A 19503-nucleotide genomic window follows, 5' to 3' on the forward strand; every position below is an offset into this window, starting at 1 on the left:
TAGTTTTGTGCTTTTTCTTGATGTTTTATTTTTAAAATTGCATTGCAAAATCCCACTATTCCCCTACCTTTCTGTTTTAAACAAAATATTGCAAGAGTTTTAAGCATGCTTGTATTTTAAATTTAAAATAATATCTTTAATTGTGTTTGCCTGGGTGATAACAGATGGGCATTTTGGGGCGGATGGGAGGCGTCCCAAATTGGGATGGCTCAAAAAGAGCTGTCCTGAAGCCTCCACATGCTCCCCCTCAAGCCATCCCCATCCATGGGTGTGTTCAGACGGCTGTTGCGCACCATTCCCATCACTCAGCTTCCCCATACATTTTCAATAGTCATGCACATGTGTGAATATATGTGCACATGTATGCACAAGCATACATGTGTTCATGCACACTGAGCAGTTTTTATTTTAAAAAGCTGGATGCGACCTGGGGCAGCTTGGTGGTTTCACACTGCCAAGGCACCTCGCTTGCACCCTTCTGCTTCCAGATGCCAAGGAGGCAACCGGCGTGCGGCTCAAAAATTTGCTATCACTTTGGAAGCAGTAGCTTTTTGAGTTGCACTGTGGAGGCTGGAGGACAAGGTGAGCACAAGATGAGGATGGGCGGCAAATTTTGTTTGTGGAAGGGCTTTTTGAGGCGTCTCTGAATTGGCCCAAAGTGCCAGTCTGTAATCACCCCCTGTGTCCTTTATAAAGTCTATATCTTCACTATCTGGCATTACATTTTAGGACATGCATGGCTCAGCCCCACAAAGTCCCATTTATATCAGATCCAGCCCTCCTAACAAATGAGTTTGACACCCCTGCTTTAGGCTGAATGCAGCTTACAGAAAACATTAAGACACTGCAAATTAAAACCAAATAGAATTTTAAAAACCCAAATGCTTCCCTCCCTCTAAGATGCCTGCTGTTCATACCTGGTTAAAAGTCCTGGCAAGTAGGCAAGACTTACAATGCCTCTTGAAGATCTCAAACTCTTTTAGCGATCCCTGGACCAAGAGAGGCAAGATTGAAATCCACCAGAGAGAGGGCCTTTTCAATTGCTGCCCCCTATTGGTGGAACCAGTTGGCAGAGGAAGTAAGGGCCTTGCGGGACCTTGCTCAGTTCTGCAAGGCCTGCAAGACAACACTACTTTGGCTAGCCTTTAATTTATTCTGGAGTACCAATATAGTAGTAAGGAATGATACCTAACAAATACTGAACGCCATCAGAAACGAAATGACATCAAATGATATTAGCACCTGACTGTTTTAATGTTTTAATTTAAATATGATATAATTAATGTGTTGAATTAATGTGTTGAAATGTTGTGATTTTATTGGTTGTAAGCCGCCCTGAACCTGCTTTGGTGGGGAGGGCGGGATATAAGTCTAATAAACCATAAACCGTCGAGGAACTTCCTTCACCATTTCAGGAAGCACATTCTATGCAGTGGGAGCATGAGCAAAAGGGCTTGGGCTCTGATCAAGGCCAGATTGGCCATCATATGTAAGGGAATAGCCACAGGCGGAGCCTTAGGCCGGCACATAGTGCACAGGGGCCCATGGGAAGATAAAGTCCTTCACATATATGAAGAATATTAAAGTTCATAATCAGCATTTTGAATTGAACTCAGAAGCAAACTGGCAACCAATATAGCAGTTTCAAAATGAGTAATGTTTCCATCAGCTAGCCCCTGACAATAATCTGGCTGCTGAATTCTAGGCCATCTGAAGTTTCTGGACTTATTTTTATTTTTTGGTATTTTTGCCTCCACCTCCTGACTCTTGGTATCTCTCATCCAAGTATGTGCCAAAGTTGACCCTGCTAAGCTTCTGAGATCTAATAAAATCCGACTTGCCTGGGCTGTCCAGGTCAGGGTGTTTCTGGACTGTCTTCAAGGGCAGTCCAATGTAAAGAGTGTTGTGGTAATCTGACCTCAAGATTACAAAAGTATGACCAGATTTCCTGAGTCTAAGAAAGGAGAGAGCTGGAAAACTAATTGCAGATGATTAAATCAGAGCTTGTTAACTTAAGTTTGGTAGCTCACTGCAAAATTTTTAGAGTGTATTGATGGTCACAGGTGAAAATGCTGCGATAAAAAGGATTGCTTTCTTGCTGTATTCCTCTGGTTATAAAGAGGAGCCAAAGGGATTATTCACGCTTTGAGTAGCCAAGATTTAGCCCAGTTGCTATACAGAACATCTCTGGGGCCACCGTCTTCTGCATTCTCTTCACTTGAAAGAGTACAATCTAAATTTCTTAGAGCTATACTGCAAATGCCCAAATGTGTGTCAGACTCATGGGTTAGGCTAGAAATAGGAATGATTCAGGTGGAAGTTAGAATTTGTAGTCTATTGATTTTCAAATGGTTGACTGTGAACATAAATCCCCAAGGTTTGTTGCCTCTGATATTCCGTGATCAGTTTCAATCTAGCTGGCAAAAGGAAGTCTTGAAAATTATTAAAATTTTAGGTCCATCTCCCCAGGCCCTTTTAGACCTTGGGGTAGAGCAGGCTAAATCATTAATTAATTAAATCATTAATTAAACAGTGATAGATAATGAAAGGCAAATGGACAGCCTCAGATCTCCAGACTATATCTCTTCTACAAACAAAAGATATATTGCCATCCTTGCCAGATACTTATTCTTCCTCAGAGCTCATAACAGCAGAAGGGCATTCACACTAGCAAGAAGTTTGTCCTTACCCTCGGCAGTGTTAGAAAGGAAGTATAAAGCAATTCCTTATTGTAGGAGACCGTGTTCATGCCCATTACAAGAAATTGACACATTAGAACATATCTTCTTTAATTGTTCATATTATAGGAGAATAAGAGTAAAAATCATTAATGCACTGATAGAAAGATTCCCAGGTAGATCAAAAAAAGCTGTGTTGGAATACTTGGTTTCAGATAACAATCATGAGACAACACACCAAGTTGCAAGGTACTGTGCACAGGTTTACAAACACTGAAATCCACAGATGGTGGGTTGAGCAATATCTGATTTTTACGTAGACAATTTAGGATTTTGTATTTTATATTTTATTATACTACTGTATATAATTTGTTTAGATTTTAATATTGAAGCTAAGATGTTAAATTTTAAAAATTTTAATGGATTTCCTAATATGGCTTGCCCTGATTGTTCGGACTGTGTTGGTCGTTGACTGCAATAATAAAGGTTGTTTGATCTAGAACCCTGGCCTCTGCCTTTTACCTGCAAAAGGAAGTGTGGGAAGATTGTAGGGAAGAATTAGAAGACTCTTAACCAGAGGTGGACAAACTTGCTTAACATAAGAGCCGCGTAGAATAAATGTCAGATGTCTGAGAGCCACAACACATGAATGTCAAATGTTTGAGAGAAGGAAGGGAGGGAGGGAGAGAGGGAGGGAAATAGATGGGGAAGGGAGGGAGGGAGATGTGGAAAGAAACAACTTTAAATGCAGTTGGAGGGATGCAACAGACATAAAAGAAAGGATCTTTTTCTTTTCTTTTCTTTACTTCCTTCCTTTCTTTTTTTTTGCTTTGTGATTTACCAAAGGGCAGATTAACCCCTTCTCTCCAAACTCTTCTTGTTATCACAGGGGTTTCAGCAAAAATTCTCCTTTCACAGTAAAGAGATTGTGGCCATCAGCTGTTCGTGGTGCAAGCAGGCAGTAAGTGGTTTTTACCAGAGGGACCTGGGATTTTATCCACTTGACTTGGATGGTTTGGCTTTAGTTCCACAAGGTAGTATATTGTATCCTCGATCTACCTTGTCTGCTCCTTTCCTTAGCAATCTTGTTCTCTTAAATGCTGAGAAACTGTCTGAGGGCTCAAACTGATGAAATGAAGATCATGCATCTTAGCCCATCCATAAAATATAGTAGAAGTTTGTGTAGCCTCAGTTTGCCACAGACAGGGCAGTGGCAGGAAGTTATGTGGGCTGGTCAGCTTTCAATCTGCATTCACTTTCTTTTTTTGAAACTGCTCTCATTCTGTTAGCATTTTAAAGTAGCACCACACTTTTTGCTAACGAACATTATTCTTTTTAATATGCTAAGTTCAGTGCTAAAATAAATTGTAAAGCAGGAAGCAAAATCAGGTGGCGGCTGAAGGTTTTAAATCCTTGTTGCTTTCCTTGTATGGCCAATTGAGGCCATATTAGTCTGCAATTTGCATTTTGTGGAAAGAAAGTGCCTCCTTTGTCTCATTTGTCTGAGACTTGGGAAAAGACTTAATCCAGGATGCCAGTCCTTTTTGCGTGAGCATGGGAGCTAGTTATGGACTCTTATTTAGAATATTGCATTTCACTTTTTGCCAAGCATACTGAGGACAAGTAAAATACCACCTTTAAAAAAACTTTAATTTTAATAAAGCAGCTTTCCCCCTTTTGGTCTGAAATCTCCTTTTAAAGGTTAGTGGAAAAAAAAGTCATTTTCAAAACAGGAGGCAAAAAACTTGGCAGCAGAGTATTAGAAAGGAGCAGTTCTATTGATCCTCCAGAAGACGAATAAGATTTTAAAAGAATTCATTCACAACAGCTGGTTTTGTGTTTTTGGCGTGATGTAATATTTATTCTGAGTTTCCATGTTGATTCTCTGTGGGAGAAGTGGGGTAAAAAATCCATTATATAAATTAAATTGTAAGCAACCGGCTCTATTTCAAGTTCTGTTTTCAATACAGGAAGATATTGGCAAGTGATGTTCCCCTAGGGTTCCCAGCCTCAGGGCTGTGGCTGGAGATCTCCCGCTATTACAACTGATCTCCAGGCAACAGAGATCAGTTCACCTGTAGAAAATGGCCACTTTGGAAGGTGGACTCTATGGCATTATAACCCACAGAAGTCCCTCCCCTTCCCTCCTCAGGCTCCAAAATCTTCAGATATTTCCCGACTCTGGCTCCAAAATCTCCAGGTATTCCCAATTCGGATCTGGCAACCCTATGTTCCCATCATTTCTTGGAATGCATCTTCCTGGAGCCTCAATGAGTTCAATTGTCTCCTCCCTGCTAAAATATATAGCATCTTGCATATTTGCATATGATAATTGGCTGCTGCTGAATAAGAAAACAAAATTTAGGTTTGTAATACAACATATGAGCAAGTCATAATATTCAGGGCGATACTGATAGGAAAAAAATACATGGTGTTTCTCAGTTGCTCCATTTGCACAGGTATAGGTAGAAAAGCAGAACCAATTTTTTTTAACTGTCTCCTAGTGAAAAACATCGACCGATTTCACACTCACCCTATGCTGCTCTGACATTCCTCTTTTCAGTGAGGTGTCCTTCTGATTTCCCACTATCTGCCCCGGGGCTTCAGCTTGCGTTGCTGTTTTTGCACAGCAAAGAGAAACTGGTTTGTAGTGGTTTCTCTTTGCCTCGCAAAAACGGCAATGCAAGGTGAACTCCCGGGGCAGATAGTGAGAAACTGGAAGGATGCCATGCTGAAAAGAGGAACATCAGAGCGGCGCAGGGTGAGTGTGAAATCTGTCATCTTTTTTGTAGCACAGAGATTTCAGCAAATTTTGGGACTTTTTTCTTGCATCCTTACACAGTGCTTCCTTTCATCACAGAAATAGGAGCCCCTTTGGTAGAGACCTTTGTGAAAGTTCTCTTTCTGAGACCCTGGACAGCTTGCCACCAGTCAAAACGGAAAATATTGAATCTGATAAACCAATGTTTAAGGCAGATTTATGTGTTCCTCCTGTTGCATGGTTTGGGGCTCCCCCCCCCCACACCCTACACATGTTCCTCCTGTGCTCTCTCACTAATGCTTCTTTTTTTTTTTCTTCCTTAAGTTTCACAATAAGGTCACCTGCTTCATGCTGCAGCACATTGAGGAGCCATGTTCTCTAGGGGCTCACGCAGCTGTAATCGTGCCTCCCACCTGGATCATTAAGGTGAAGAAACCTCAGGTAACTGCATGCCAATGTCTGTTTTGACACTGTTGGTCGGCTCAGAGAAAGCTTGGCTTAAACTCCTGAGATTCCTCCAGGAAGGTATGCTTCACTTCCCCCTGTTTTTTTACTACCACCACCTCTAGCTATACTAAAAATTGTTGAAACCGATTTTGGGATGTTTAATTAAGATTGCAAGATATTTTAAGCTTAAAGAAATGATGCCTTTCATGTTTTTCCTTTTGAAATATTTATTTAATTCCACTTATATCCCGCCATCCCCGCCGAGGCTGGCTCAGGGCAGCCTACATAGACATGCATATACATGATTAAACATAATAGTGCGACATTAAAACCATAAAACATAGAATAATATGAAACATAAATACATAAAAATATTTCGGTGCTATGATCTTACATTTTTCAGATTTATAATTCTTTTATGGTGCTGTTTGGATTTTGAAGAACCTGCATTGTGGACTTCAGCTGTTGTCCAAAAGCAACCATGGGATTCTGGAAGGTGAATAGCAGTTGAGAGAAGTAAGAGGAGAGTTTAAAGTTGCCAGATTACAACCTGGAGAACCTGTGTATATGTTGAACATTCTGAGCAGCTGTGAAAGGATGTATCTGCTGAGTTTCTGGTATCTCTATTTTTCTCTTGTCCCCTCCCCTACTTACTGGAATAAACAGAAATCATAGAGTCATAGAATTGAAGGGGATCTCCAAGGTCATCTAATCCAACCCTCTGCACAATGCAGGAAATTCACAAATACCTTCCCCACAAACATACATCCCCAGTGACCCCTGCTCCATGCCTAGAAGATGCCAAAAACCTTCCGGATCCCTTGCCAATCTGGCCTGGAGAAAAATTTCAGACTGATCTCAAAGTGGTCATTTCAGACTGAGCCCACCACCTTGCAATGAAGCCTCTTCCACTGAGGAACCGCTCTCTGTCAGTAAGTTTTTCCTAATGTTTATCCAGAAACTCTTATTTTACCCCAAAGGGAGGAGGGTGAGCAAAGGGACCAGTATAGGAATGGGAGGCAGGTGATGGGCAAATGCATCCTTTCCAGGTGACTTGCAATTTTTAAAGATGTAGACAGGAAGCCTCCAAGTTGTGGCCCAGCAACCTGTGGAAAGTCAGGGAAGCCAATCATTGATATAAAGATGAAAGCTGTTTCAGCAATCTTTGCTCAGGAACAGTTAAAAACTCCATTCACCTGTAGCATTCAATGAACTTGTGAATGTCAGGGAAAGGTGGACATAAATACTTTAAATAAATAAATTCAATAGCCATTCTTTCTTCCTTTTTGCTTCTTGTATATTTCTTTTAGGTTACTGAATTTTGTAATGAATCTTTTAAACTGCAGACTCAAAGAAAGTTTAAGTTCCTTTTTTGTAGCACAGGAATTTCTGCAAATTGTGGGACTTTTTTTCTTGCATCCTTATCCTGTGCTTCCCTTCATCACAGAAATAGGAGCCTTTTTGGTTTATGAATTGGCAGCCCTGTTTTTCCTATTTCTTTTGGGTTCGTACAAGAAACATTCATGTATATTGGGCTTCTCCAATCCAGAAGATTGCCTGCTCCAGAGACCTGTCTGGCAGCGATACCAACTCTGAGAGTCCCTTATCTGTCATGATCACAGAAGTCTCCTTTAATCTGTTTACCTGTCCATGAATTCTAGGAGATGGAGACATTTGCAGTGGCTTTTCAAGTAGAAATTCAGCAAATAAATTGAATGAATGCCTGGTTTTCCTTTGATTCTGTCTCAGGCCTGTATGCCAGATTATGTATTGTTCTTTCTTGGAATATATTTTAGGGTCGCTTAGCAATGACATTTTCACATACTCGATAACAAAAGGGTAAATGTAGATGATGATTCTTAAGTGATAATTTAATATACTGGCAGTGGAATCTCTGTATCTTTTTTATGCCAAGTGGTAAGTAGAATTTTACAACATTTCTTCCTCTGATTTGTGGTACAACAGTCATGTATATAAACTGGTAGCCAGTTTCAGATGTTGAGAAGTCCCTCTCTTTTAAGCATCCGAGATAAAGGTGAAATTTTTACATTGCTGACTATTTTCCAGTGTGTCATCTAAGGTTGGAGGAGCCACACACATTTGGAATGGTAGCTCTTAAAGCATGTAATCTCAAAGCCAGTTTGGTGTAGTGGTTAAGTGTGTGGACTCTTATCTGGGAGAACTGGGTTTGATTCCCCACTCCTCCACTTGCACCTGCTGGAATGGCCTTGGGTTAGCCATAGCCCTGGCAGAGGTTGAAAGGGCAGCTGCTGTAAGAGCTCTCTTAGCCCCACCCACCTCACAGGGTGTCTGTTGTGGGGGAGGAAGGTAAAGGAGATTGTGAGCCGCTCTGAGACTCTTCGGAGTGGAGGGCGGGATATAAATCCAATATCTTCTTCTTCTCCTCTGGAAAGTGAAGAGGATCTGACCACTGGTAAATTTCATTTGTAGTCTTTGGAAAGGAGCCCCCTGAGAATCTCTTTGGATACTTTGTAGTACATATCTCTTTTGCACATATTCATATTTATTCAAATACATATGTTTCTGTCTTTAAACCTGAAAAAAAAGAGGTTGAGAATGGGACCACTGGCCATGTTTAATCTTTTTTGGTTAATCCATAGTCCTTTGATTTTTGAATGAGCATAGTTTGTTATTCAGAACAGTCAGTTTAAATCATCCAAGTTATATGCATTTTCACTAAAATTTCGTTAGATTGTTTTGTGGTACAATCCCATTTACGTCTTAGACCACTGACTTTAGTGCATTTAAAGGGATGTAGCTTTGCCTAAAATTGCACCCTTGGATTATCAGCAGGATTTTGAAAAGGTAGCATATACATTATAAACAAACAAACAAACACATTAACCAACAATCCCTTGGCCTTTACAAATTTAGCTCTTGCAGACTGTGGCCGCGGTCACACTCACCATTAAATCCATCCCTAACCCGTCGCCATTATACCCCGCAGCTTTTTTACAACAAATTTCCTGATCAGACATCCTTCCATCCTTCAGTTCTAAGCAGCGTTGGTCCCGTTTTTGGTTGATCAGAGGTCTCAACTGGACCTCATTTTTTGAGATGGCATTCCACGCTTGCGCAAGCGCAGTACCGTGGGATATCGTGCTTGGCTTGTTTTTTTTTTAAAGGTGCCAGAAAAGGTGGGCAATCTGCCCTCCCATTTAAATACCCGGAAAGGAAGGGGAACCCCAGGAGTTCTCTTTGCTGTCTCTCTGCCTGGCAGGGAGACAGCAAAGGTGGATCATCTTCCTCCCCCCCCATTTAAACACCCCGTCATGGTGTTTAAATGGGGGGGGGGAGCACGGCAACTCTCTTTGCTGTCTCTCCAACTGGTGGGGAGACAGCAAAGGTGGGTGATCTTCCTCCCCCCATTTAAACATCTCGTCAAGGTGTTTAAATGGGGGGGGGAGCACGGCAACTCTCTTTGCTGTCTCTCCGCCTGGCGGGGAGACGGCAAAGGTGGGTCATCTTCCTCCTCTGGCAGGGAGTAGCAAAGGTGGGCGATCTGCCTCCTGCCCCATTTAGGAAAGGTCCCCTGTGCAAGCACCAGTCATTTTCGAATCTGGGGTGATGCTGCTTTCACAAAGTTTTCACAGCAGACCTTTTACGGGGTGGTTTGCCATTGCCTTCCCCAGTCATTACACTCCCCCCCCCCAACAAGCTGGGTACATATTTTACCAACCTCGGAATGTTGGAAGGCCGAGTCAACAATTGCTGGTGCAATGATATCATTTGGAGTGGGCTCTCGTAGGGAAGCGGATGTGCGCTTGCAATGAGTCGGCTACAATGGAGCATTCAAACATAGAAAGTACGCGTGGGAGTCATCGGAAGCATTCTTATTCCGGATTTAATGTACTATCAAAAAAGTCCGCATCTCAGTCGTGGCAGTTCGGGACACGAACGAGCCAACGACCCTTGCCAGATGCTGATGTTTGGACAACCGCATAAAATCCGACATGCATCTAGCTTTTATCCATGCCCATCTCATCAGTTTATGTGCATCTGACCTCGGCCTCTGTGTTTCTTCTCATATTTCTCTTTTACCAATAATTTCTGGAGAGATGGAGAAGACTTGGCTGGTTAACAGCTATGCTTCCACATAGAACCTTCAGTTCTCTCTGTCCTCCTCATATGAGCCCACCAGCCCCAGTGAGACCTGCCTACCACAGTAATGATTCAGAAGTGTTTTTAATTGGCACATTTTCATAAAGAGGGAATAAACAGAAGCAACAGCCTTGTGCAGCTTGTCTTGAGTCCTGAGTGATGGCAACTGAGTACTAACTGTGATCTCCAACCACCAGTGACATATGTTGACTGCTGGTGTTTATTCTCACCCCCTTTTCTCTCTTGTCTAAATTGGGAGAGAATGGGATCAGACTCAGACATCACATCTTTATCCTTGTCTTTTCCTGGAAAATACCAGAGCAACAAATGGTTGGCTTCATACATTCTGTTATTTGAGAGTAGCCTTTGAATTAGGAAAACCTACGCTATGTAGCTCGTATCATACAGGAAGTGACATCATCACACCAACAACTTCTGGGCAATCATCTTATATTTAACAGATCCACCTAACAGTAACAGGATCCAAACTACATTTTACCAACTTGTCAACAAGGATAGTATGGAGAACCTTATCAAAAGCCTTACTGAAATCAAGATAAATGATGTCTACAGCATTCCCCTGATCCAGCAAGGTAGTCACTTTCTCAAAAAAGAGATCAGGTTAGTCTGACATGACTTGTTCTTGAGAAAACCATGCTGGTTCTTAGTAATCACATCCATTCTTTCTAAATATTCCAGGACCGACTGTTTGATGATTTGTTCTAAAACTTTTCCAGGTATAGACGTCAAGCTGATGGGTTGGTAGTTACCCGGATCGTCTTTTTCCCCCTTCTTGAAGATGGAGACAACATTCGCTCACTTCCAATCTTTTGGCACCTCTCCTGTTCTCCAAGAATTCTCAAAAATAATAGCCAGAGGCTCAGAAATTACATCCGCAAGCTCTTTTAGAACCCTTGGATGCAATTCATCTGGCCCTGAGAACTTTGTTTCATTTAAAGAAACTAGATGTTTATGTACTACCCCTATGCTGATCCTAGGTTTGAACTTCATACCCTCCTTATATGTTCTGTTTTTGCCATGTTGAGCACTGTTTCCCTCAGAAGAGAAGACTGAGGAAAAGTAGGAATTGAGCAGTTCCACTCTCTCTTCATTATCTGTTACAATTTCACTTCCTTGCCCTCGCAATGGGCCCACCATGTCCTTACTCTTTTTCTTACTCTGAACATAAGAAAAGAACCTTTTTTTTTTGTTATTTTTAGCATCTTTGGCCAGCCTAAGCTCATACTGAGCTTTAACTTTCCTAACGTTTTCTCTACAAGCACTGGTGATTTGTTTAAATTCATCCTTGGTTATAAGGCCCTCCTTCCAATTCCTAAAGGAGTCTTTTTTATTTCTCAAGTCTTTAGAGAGCTGTTTATGGAGCCACTTCGGCTTCTTTAGGCTTTTTCCATTTTTTCTTCTCACAGGAATCGTCTGCAATTGCGTTTTCAGTATTTTGCTGAAACTCCCACCCCTCCTGAACCCCCTTCCTCCTAAGTATTTCTGACCATGGGATTTTACCCAGCATAGTTCTAAGTTTATCAAAGTTTGCCTTTCTGAAGTTCAACCTATAAGTCTGACTACATATAGCTTTTCCCTTCCTTAAGACTGTAAATTCCAAATTACATGGTCACTACTGCCCAGGGTGCCCACTATTTCCACTTCTTCAATCAATTCTTCCTTGTTGGTGAGAATCAAATCCAAGATAGCAGAGCCCCTTATTCACATATTTCCTCACAAGTATATACCTCTTTCACATATACTGCTATGCCTCTGCCCTTTCTCATTTGCCTGTCCCTTTTAAATAAGTTGTACCCCTGAATCCTAATATTCCAGCTGTGGGTGTCATCCCACCAAGTTTCAGTAAGGCCTATTATTATCCTTCCTTTATTAGGACTTCCAGTTCCTCCTGTTTGTTTCCCATACTCTGTGCATTAGTGTAGAGACATCAGAATCCATGTTTTATGCATCCCAAGGGTTTAGTTTCCGTACAAGCCTGCAAGTTAACATTACCTAGCGTATGCGCCACTCTTTGTAAATCTTTAATGTACTTATTCCCAGTTTCTGGCATCATACGAGGCTTTGAATTATTGCCTCACTCTCCCATATAATTTAGTTTAAAGCCCTCCTTATTAGGTTAGCAAGGCTGTTTCCAAACCCCCGTAAGATGCAAACCCCCTTTTCCCTACCCCCGTAAGATGCAAACCAACTCCCGATAGAAGACCACCATCTCGAAAGCGTAAGCCATGGTCCAAAAATCTGAATCTTTCCCAACGACACCATCGACGTAGCCAGTCGTTTATTTGAAGTATTCTTCTTTCTCATCCTAAGCCGCAGCCTTCAACAGGAAGCACTGACGAGAATACAACCTGTACGCCCAGCTCCTTCACCTTCTGACCCAGAGCCACATAGTCTTTTCTAATACGTTCAGGGCTATGATGGGCAGTATCGTTCTTTCCCACATGCATCAACAAGAAAGGATAGTAATCTATGGGCTTGATAAGTCTTTCAATCCTTTCTGTCACATTCTGGATGCGTGCACCCGGCAGACAACAGACCTCTTGGGATGATAAGTTTAGTCAGCACACTTTGGGCTCCACTCCTCTGAACAAGAAGTCTCCAATCACCACCACCTTCATCTTCCTATATTGAGGAGCAGAAGCTCCAGGCTTCTTATCCACAGGATCCCGAGAAACTTTTTCAAGCTTTGTGGAGGCTGGGGAAATAGCCCTTGTTCCAATGGTTCAGAATCAGTCACTGTGGGGAGATTCTGGAACCTATTGCTGAGCAGCCGGGGCTCTTCTGATTTTCTTTCTCCTTCAGGTTACATTTTTCCAGGAACCCTCCTCCTGTGTAGGATTCTCTTCTAATTGCTGAGATACCATTTCCTCTCCCCCCTCTTGTCCTTTCAAGAGTGCCTCATGCATTTTGTCAAGAAAATCCTCACCTTCCTTTATACACTGCAGAGTGGACAATCATGCCTCCAGTCCCTGTATCTTCTCCTCCAGCAGGGCCACTAACTTACACTTGCTGCAAGTGTAATTCATGCTACTCTCAGGTAAAAATACAAACATCCCACAGTCTTTACCCATCACTGCCTCTGCTCCCTCACCAGCCATACTGCTGCAATCCATTTCAAAATTTTCTTTATCTTCACTTCTCTTTAAATCCCACTACCAACTGCCACTTGAAACTACTTGTTGTTAACTACCCACCTTTCTACAGAACCCCCAGGCTAGACTACCAGGCCTTTGGTTTTTACCCTTCGGCTCGCGCCTCTGGCAAGGATGAGTCTTGCAAATTAAAGGCTCAAGCCCCCACCCACCTCTGACTCAACAGCCAGAGCAACAGCAGAGGGTGGGGCCAGCAATTACCCCCAGGCAAACAAGCTCTCCTCACTCAGCAACAGCTACACAAAAGACACAAAATCAATCAGAAACCCCTCTCCAGCAGGCACCAAGCATTCACACAGTTACCTCCCAGAGCAACCCTAGGTAATGCTCCCCAGCAGTTTTAGAAAAGCAAATCAAGTCTCACTCACCTTACTAGCAGCTCTGTTCTAGATCCAAACACCTTCTACTGCAGCTGAGCCACTTCTGCCTCACCTTCACCCGGGGAGAGGAGGCTGGCAACCCTACTGTGACTTGGCTATTGCTGTGTCTGTCTTAAATTAGCCCTGAAGAGGCAGGACCTTCCAATTTCTATTGCATGTTCAGGTGAGAGTTGGGCTATATCTTTCTATTCCGTAACCAATGGCCTGGTGTGCATTGAGCAATGAGGACCCTGCCGCTTTTACAGCCTGTTTGGCACTTCTGGTCTGTCCATGGATGCTGTGCACTGCTTTGAAACTGTGTAGCTCAGACCATGCCATCTATCTTAGCAGCCCCATATGTGTTTGAGAGGCTGTACTGGGTTTATTCAGGAGTAAGGCACCCTGTGAATGTTTAGAGAACCCTTGAATACTGTAAAGTACCAGACTTGGAGACGAGCGTAGGGCAACATAGTTTATTCCATGGTACTATACAAGATGGAGAGAGAGAGCACGCGGGCCGGATCCCGCATATATACAGTTGCCGGACTATTCTCCCTGCTGGCCGGTCCAATGCCGGCCAGCCGTATTTCCCGCCACGAGCTGTGATTGGCGGATCGTTGCGCCCAGCGCGGAGGCACCTGGATGTTTCTCAGTTGCCTCCGCGGCTGATGTCATTCTGCTGTTGTGGCCCTTATGAACTGGTTGCGTTCTGCGAACGCCATACATTACACTCCTCCCCCCTTAGTTAGTGACATAGTCCTGGAGGTAGGCGGGAGGTCGGCGCTCCCGTGTTGAACGCCTGGGAGTGGTTTGTGGTGCCGGGGCTACTTCCACCTCTGGGGTTTCCCCGGGGGGTTGAGCGTTGTTGGGTCGTGGGTCGGGGTCCGAGGGTTGGTCCGCCTCTGCTGGTGTGTGTGGCCGTGGTGTCGGTGCAGGTGTCATTGGGTGCCCCTCGGACCCTGTCCCCTCCCTCGTTTCCGTGGGTACCTCTGGGAGAGTCCGGCGGCGTAACTGGTCGATGTGCCGGTGTAGGATCTGGCCCCCCTCGGTGGATACCTCATAGTGGCGGGAACCCACGACCCGTAGTACCCGCCCGGCTACCCACTCGGGGCCTGAAGCGTAGTTGCGGGCGTACATTGGGTCCCCTGCGAAGAACCCCCTAGCCGCTTCCCTGACCTCTGGTGACCCTCGCACGTCGGGGGCTCTGTCGGGGTTTAGCCGATCTAGTCTTGTGGTGAGCTTGCGCCCCATGAGGAGCTCGGCTGGGCTGACCCCGGTGACTGGGTTTGGGATGACCCGGTTGTCGAAGAGGAACGCGGCTAGCCGGTGGTCCCAATCGCCTTGCACTATCCTTCCCAGGGCCTCTTTTGTTGTTCGGACCATCCGCTCGGCCTGGCCGTTGGTGGCCGGGTGGAAGGGGGCTGACCGGATGTGTCTAATGAGGTACCTCTGGAGGAACGCCTGGAAGTCCCCCGAGGTGAACGCTGCCCCGTTGTCCGAGACTATGGTGTCCGGAATACCGTGGGTGCACAGGACCCTGCGTAATGCTCTAATGGCTGCTGCTGACGAGGTGGACCCTACGGGAATGACCTCTAACCATTTTGTGTATGCATCCACAATGATTAGGAAGATCTGTCCCTGAAACGGCCCGGCAAAATCAATGTGGAGACGGGACCACGGTTTCCTTGTGGTCTCCCACCGTGTAGCCGGGGCGCTGGGTGGGTCCGGCCGCGACTCCTGGCATGTGCTGCATCTCCGGACCCAGTTCTCTATCTCCCCGTCCATCCCCGGCCACCATACGTAGCTCCTGGCCAGGGCCTTCATTCTCACTATGCCTGGGTGTGTTTCGTGGAGTGATTCTAAGACCCGTTTCTGTAGAGGGGGGGGGACCACTACCCTGCTCCCCCATAGTAGGCACCCTTTGTGGGCTGTGAGTTCCTCCCTTCGCATTTTGTAGGGTTTGAACTCTTCCCCCATGTTCCCCTCTGGCCACCCCCTCACCACCCAGTCGAGCACCCGTGCTAGGATTTTGTTTTTCCCGGTGGCTCTAGCCACCTCCGCCGCGTGGATGGGCTGCTCCGGAAGCGACTCGATCGACATGACCTGGTGTGCTGGGGCTGGATCGGGGCCTGTGTCGGGGAGCGGCAACCGGCTGAGAGCGTCCGCGTGACCCATTGCCTTGCCCGCCCTGTGTACCAGCGTGTAGGTGTACGAGTTGAGGAATTGATTCCACCTCAACACCCTCTGGGACAGGATTTGGGGAGTTTGTCGGTCTGGGGCCAACAGACCCAAAAGCGGCTTATGGTCCGTCGCTATCGTGAACCGGCGCCCATACAAATAATCATTGAATTTATGGACCCCCGCTACTATGGCCAGGGCCTCCTTGTCGATTTGTGCGTAGTTCCGTTCTGCCGAGGTCAGGGTGCGTGAGTAGTATGCGACCGGAACCTCCCGGCCATCCGGTAACTGGTGCCCCAGGACTGCGCCCACCCCGTACGGCGATGCATCGCAAGCCAAGATGACCGGAAGGCGCTCGTCGAAGTGGTGCAGCACCCCGTTGGAAACCAGAACGTCTTTAACTGCCTGGAAGGCGGCGGCTTGCTTCTTCCCCCACACCCATGGAGCTTTTTTGTCCAGTAATCGGTGTAGGGGTTCGGCGAGAGCCGCCTTGTGGGGTATGAACGTGTGGTAGAAATTGAGGACCCCCAGGAAGCTCTGTAGCTCCGCTTTACACGTGGGGGCTGGGGCTTGAACAATGGCCCTGGTCTTTTCCTCGGTCGGGTGGATTCCCTCCGCGTCCACTGCGAAACCCAGGAACTCCACCCGTGGCACCCCCAGCATACACTTCTCCCTCTTAACTTTTAGTCCAGCGGCTTGGAAACGGCGGAGCACCTCTCGCAGGCGGTTGCGGAATTCCTCAGGGTCCGGGGCGGCGATTAAAACATCGTCGAAAAACAGCTGGACTCCGGGGATCCCTTTAAGGAGAGCATCCATTGTACTCTGGAAGATCCCCGGAGCCACGCTGACCCCAAACTGCAACCGGTTAACCCTGAACGCCCCCCTGTGGGTAACTATCGTCTGCGCCTCGGCCGTTTTAGCGTCCACTGGGAGCTGCTGGTAGGCTTGTGCCAGGTCCAGCTTCCCAAAAATCTTTGACCCCGCCAGGGCTGCCAGGACGTGGCTGACTACTGGCACCGGGTATGGGTTGTCTTGGAGCGCTTTGTTAATTGTGCACTTGTAATCGGCACATATCCGCACGTCCCCATTTGGTTTGACCGGGGTCACTATGGGGGTCTCCCACATGGCGTAATCAACTGGCTCCAGGACCCCTTGGGCTACTAGGCGGTCCAACTCTGCCTCGATCTTGGGCTTCAAGGCGAAGGGGACCCTCCTTGCCTTGAGCCGGATCGGTCTGACCGTCGGGTCGAGCGGTAGGGAGATGGCCGGGCCCTTGTAACTACCCAGCGACCCATCGAATACGTCGGGGAACTCTCCGCACACCTCCCCGAACCCTCCTGCTGTGGCTGTGCGCGCCACCTCTACTCGGATTCCCAAGGGGCCAAACCATGCAAGACCCAACAGGGTGGTAAGCGGCCGCTTGACTACCAGGATGTCTAGGGGCCCTCTGAAGGACCCCCGCTCCACCAGCACCCGTGCCCACCCCGCTATTTGGACCGGGTTTTGCTGGAAGTCCCGCAATATGAAATTTGCCGGTCGCAGCTGCAGCCCCTGGCCGGGGCGTAGCCTTCTCAGGGTCTCCTCCGCAATTATGGAGATGGAGGAGCCTGAGTCCACTTCCATGGTGCAGGGGGCCCCGTCTATGAGGACCGCCATCGTTATCTTGTTGGGGGTGGTCAGGGGTAAATTCAGTACCTGAAGTGAGGTGGAGGCTGTGGAGTGGGACTCGGCGGCCTCGTGGTGCGCGGTCGGCCGCGGGCGGTTGGGCTTGGCTCGGCAAGCTCGCGCGATATGGCCGGTCTTCCCGCAGCTCCTGCAGTCCCAGGTCCGGTACTGGCAGTCCCGCCGATCGTGGGGGTCGCCGCAGCTGGCGCATTTAGCCCTTTCGCTGGTGCGCTGACTCTGCCGTTCGTGGGCTTGGGGGCGCTGTGGAGCTCGGGCGGCGGGTCCTGCGTCGCGTTGTGTCTGGAAGGCTTCTCCCTCGTCCTGGTGCTCGGGGTCCAGCTCCTCGTGGTGAGCGGTCTCGGTCTTGGCCCGGGGAAACGTCCTGGCGGTCTTCTCCCACGCTACCGCCTCGCTGAAGGCGCCCTGAAGGGTGAGCTCTTCTTTGGCGAAGAGCTTCTGCTGGAGCCTTTCATCGCGGAGGCCCCACGTGAATCGGTCGGCCAGGGTTTCCTCCAGCTGGGGAAAGTTGCAGTTCCCAGCGAGTTTGCGGAGGGCCGCCAAGTAGTCCGCTGCTGACTCTCCTGCGGTCTGGTCCCTTCTGTGGAACAGGAATCTGCGAGCCACCCGTGAGGGCTGCGGCAAGAAATGGCCCGTGAGGAGCCGGATGATCTCCTCGTAGGATTTCTCCGCCAGGCGGGTGGGCGCCGAGAGACCCTTCGCGATCTCTAACGTGGCTGGCCCGCAAACGCTCAGGAGAACATCCCTCTTTGCTCCGGCGTCGGTGATCTTGTTGGCCCGGAGGTAGAACTCGACCCGTTCCGAGTAGGACTCCCAGCCCTCTGGATTTGCGGGGTCGAAGGGCTCGAGGTAGCCGGTGATCCCGCCCTGGTTGGCCATGGTGGCGGCGGCGGTCGTGTCCGGTCGTTCGTTGCCCAAGATCTCCGTCGTAGCCGATGAGGCTAGGATCCCATCCTCGTCGCCACTGTAAAGTACCAGACTTGGAGACGAGCGTAGGGCAACATAGTTTATTCCATGGTACTATACAAGATGGAGAGAGAGAGCACGCGGGCCGGATCCCGCATATATACAGTTGCCGGACTATTCTCCCTGCTGGCCGGTCCAATGCCGGCCAGCCGTATTTCCCGCCACGAGCTGTGATTGGCGGATCGTTGCGCCCAGCGCGGAGGCACCTGGATGTTTCTCAGTTGCCTCCGCGGCTGATGTCATTCTGCTGTTGTGGCCCTTATGAACTGGTTGCGTTCTGCGAACGCCATACATTACAAATACTCCTGAACACTTTCCTGATCTCTCAGTTTTGGACATATTCTGAGGCACTAGGCACATATTAAGCCTCAGAGAGTTAGGAGGAAAGCTGCTATTGCCCCTCTGCTGTACAGCTTCAATTCTCTGCTTCATCCTCAAAGGCCTATTGTGTGTGTGTGTGAGAGAGAGAGAAAGAGATGATGGGAATGCAGCAGTGAGAGAGGCCAGCCCTTTCCCTGTAGCGGCAGTGAGAGAAAGGTAGCAGACCTGAAGGAGGAGCCGAGTCTGGACTTTAATTGCAGAGCTGGGTGCAAATGATTTCACATGCTGGGAAAGCTACCCTTCATCTTCTACCCTCCCTCTTCCTGTGTCTCAGATTACATGCTATTTTTCTCAGTAACAGCTGTATTTCTGGCCAAATTGCTCGTTCCATTTGCTGATTATTGTTGAAAAATGAGAGCACAAAGCCTCAGGGTCTTTGTCAAGCCCTCTGATCTTTCTAATGTCGCCTGCAGCCCTCCTTCTGCATTCCACTCCATTAAATCATTTTCAGAAACTCTAATGGCAGGCAGGCAGGCAGGCAGGCTTATCCACAGGTAGGCACACTGGTATAATGGGCCCAGCCTGCCTCAAGGCAAGCCAGCGTGAGGCAGCCCAACATCAGGAAGCAGAGTTTGATAATGGAGTCTCTTTCAAAGCAGCTTCCCTTCTCTGCCCTCCTGCTATTTCTCTGCCTGGAACAAAATTCAGCAAACTGAAAACTTAAGGTGGGTGGTCAGCAGTCCCAGAAGAGTTGGAGGAATGAGGCTCTTCAAGTGGAGGTGGATTTTACTTTTTTTAGGTGGAAAATTATGAAT

General features: G+C 47.1%; 1 protein-coding gene across 1 annotated transcript in view; it reads left to right on the forward strand.

Moving 5' to 3' along the window:
• Positions 1-19503, forward strand: part of DGKI (diacylglycerol kinase iota) — a 398043-nt gene that overhangs the window by 193925 nt on the left and 184615 nt on the right. The window contains 2 exon segments of the mRNA XM_060245690.1: positions 3568-3639; positions 5764-5880. Of these exon segments, the coding sequence (XP_060101673.1) occupies positions 3568-3639; positions 5764-5880 (189 nt within the window).

The sequence above is a fragment of the Heteronotia binoei genome, chromosome 8, assembly GCF_032191835.1.
Source record: "Heteronotia binoei isolate CCM8104 ecotype False Entrance Well chromosome 8, APGP_CSIRO_Hbin_v1, whole genome shotgun sequence".
Lineage (NCBI taxonomy): Eukaryota > Metazoa > Chordata > Lepidosauria > Squamata > Gekkonidae > Heteronotia > Heteronotia binoei.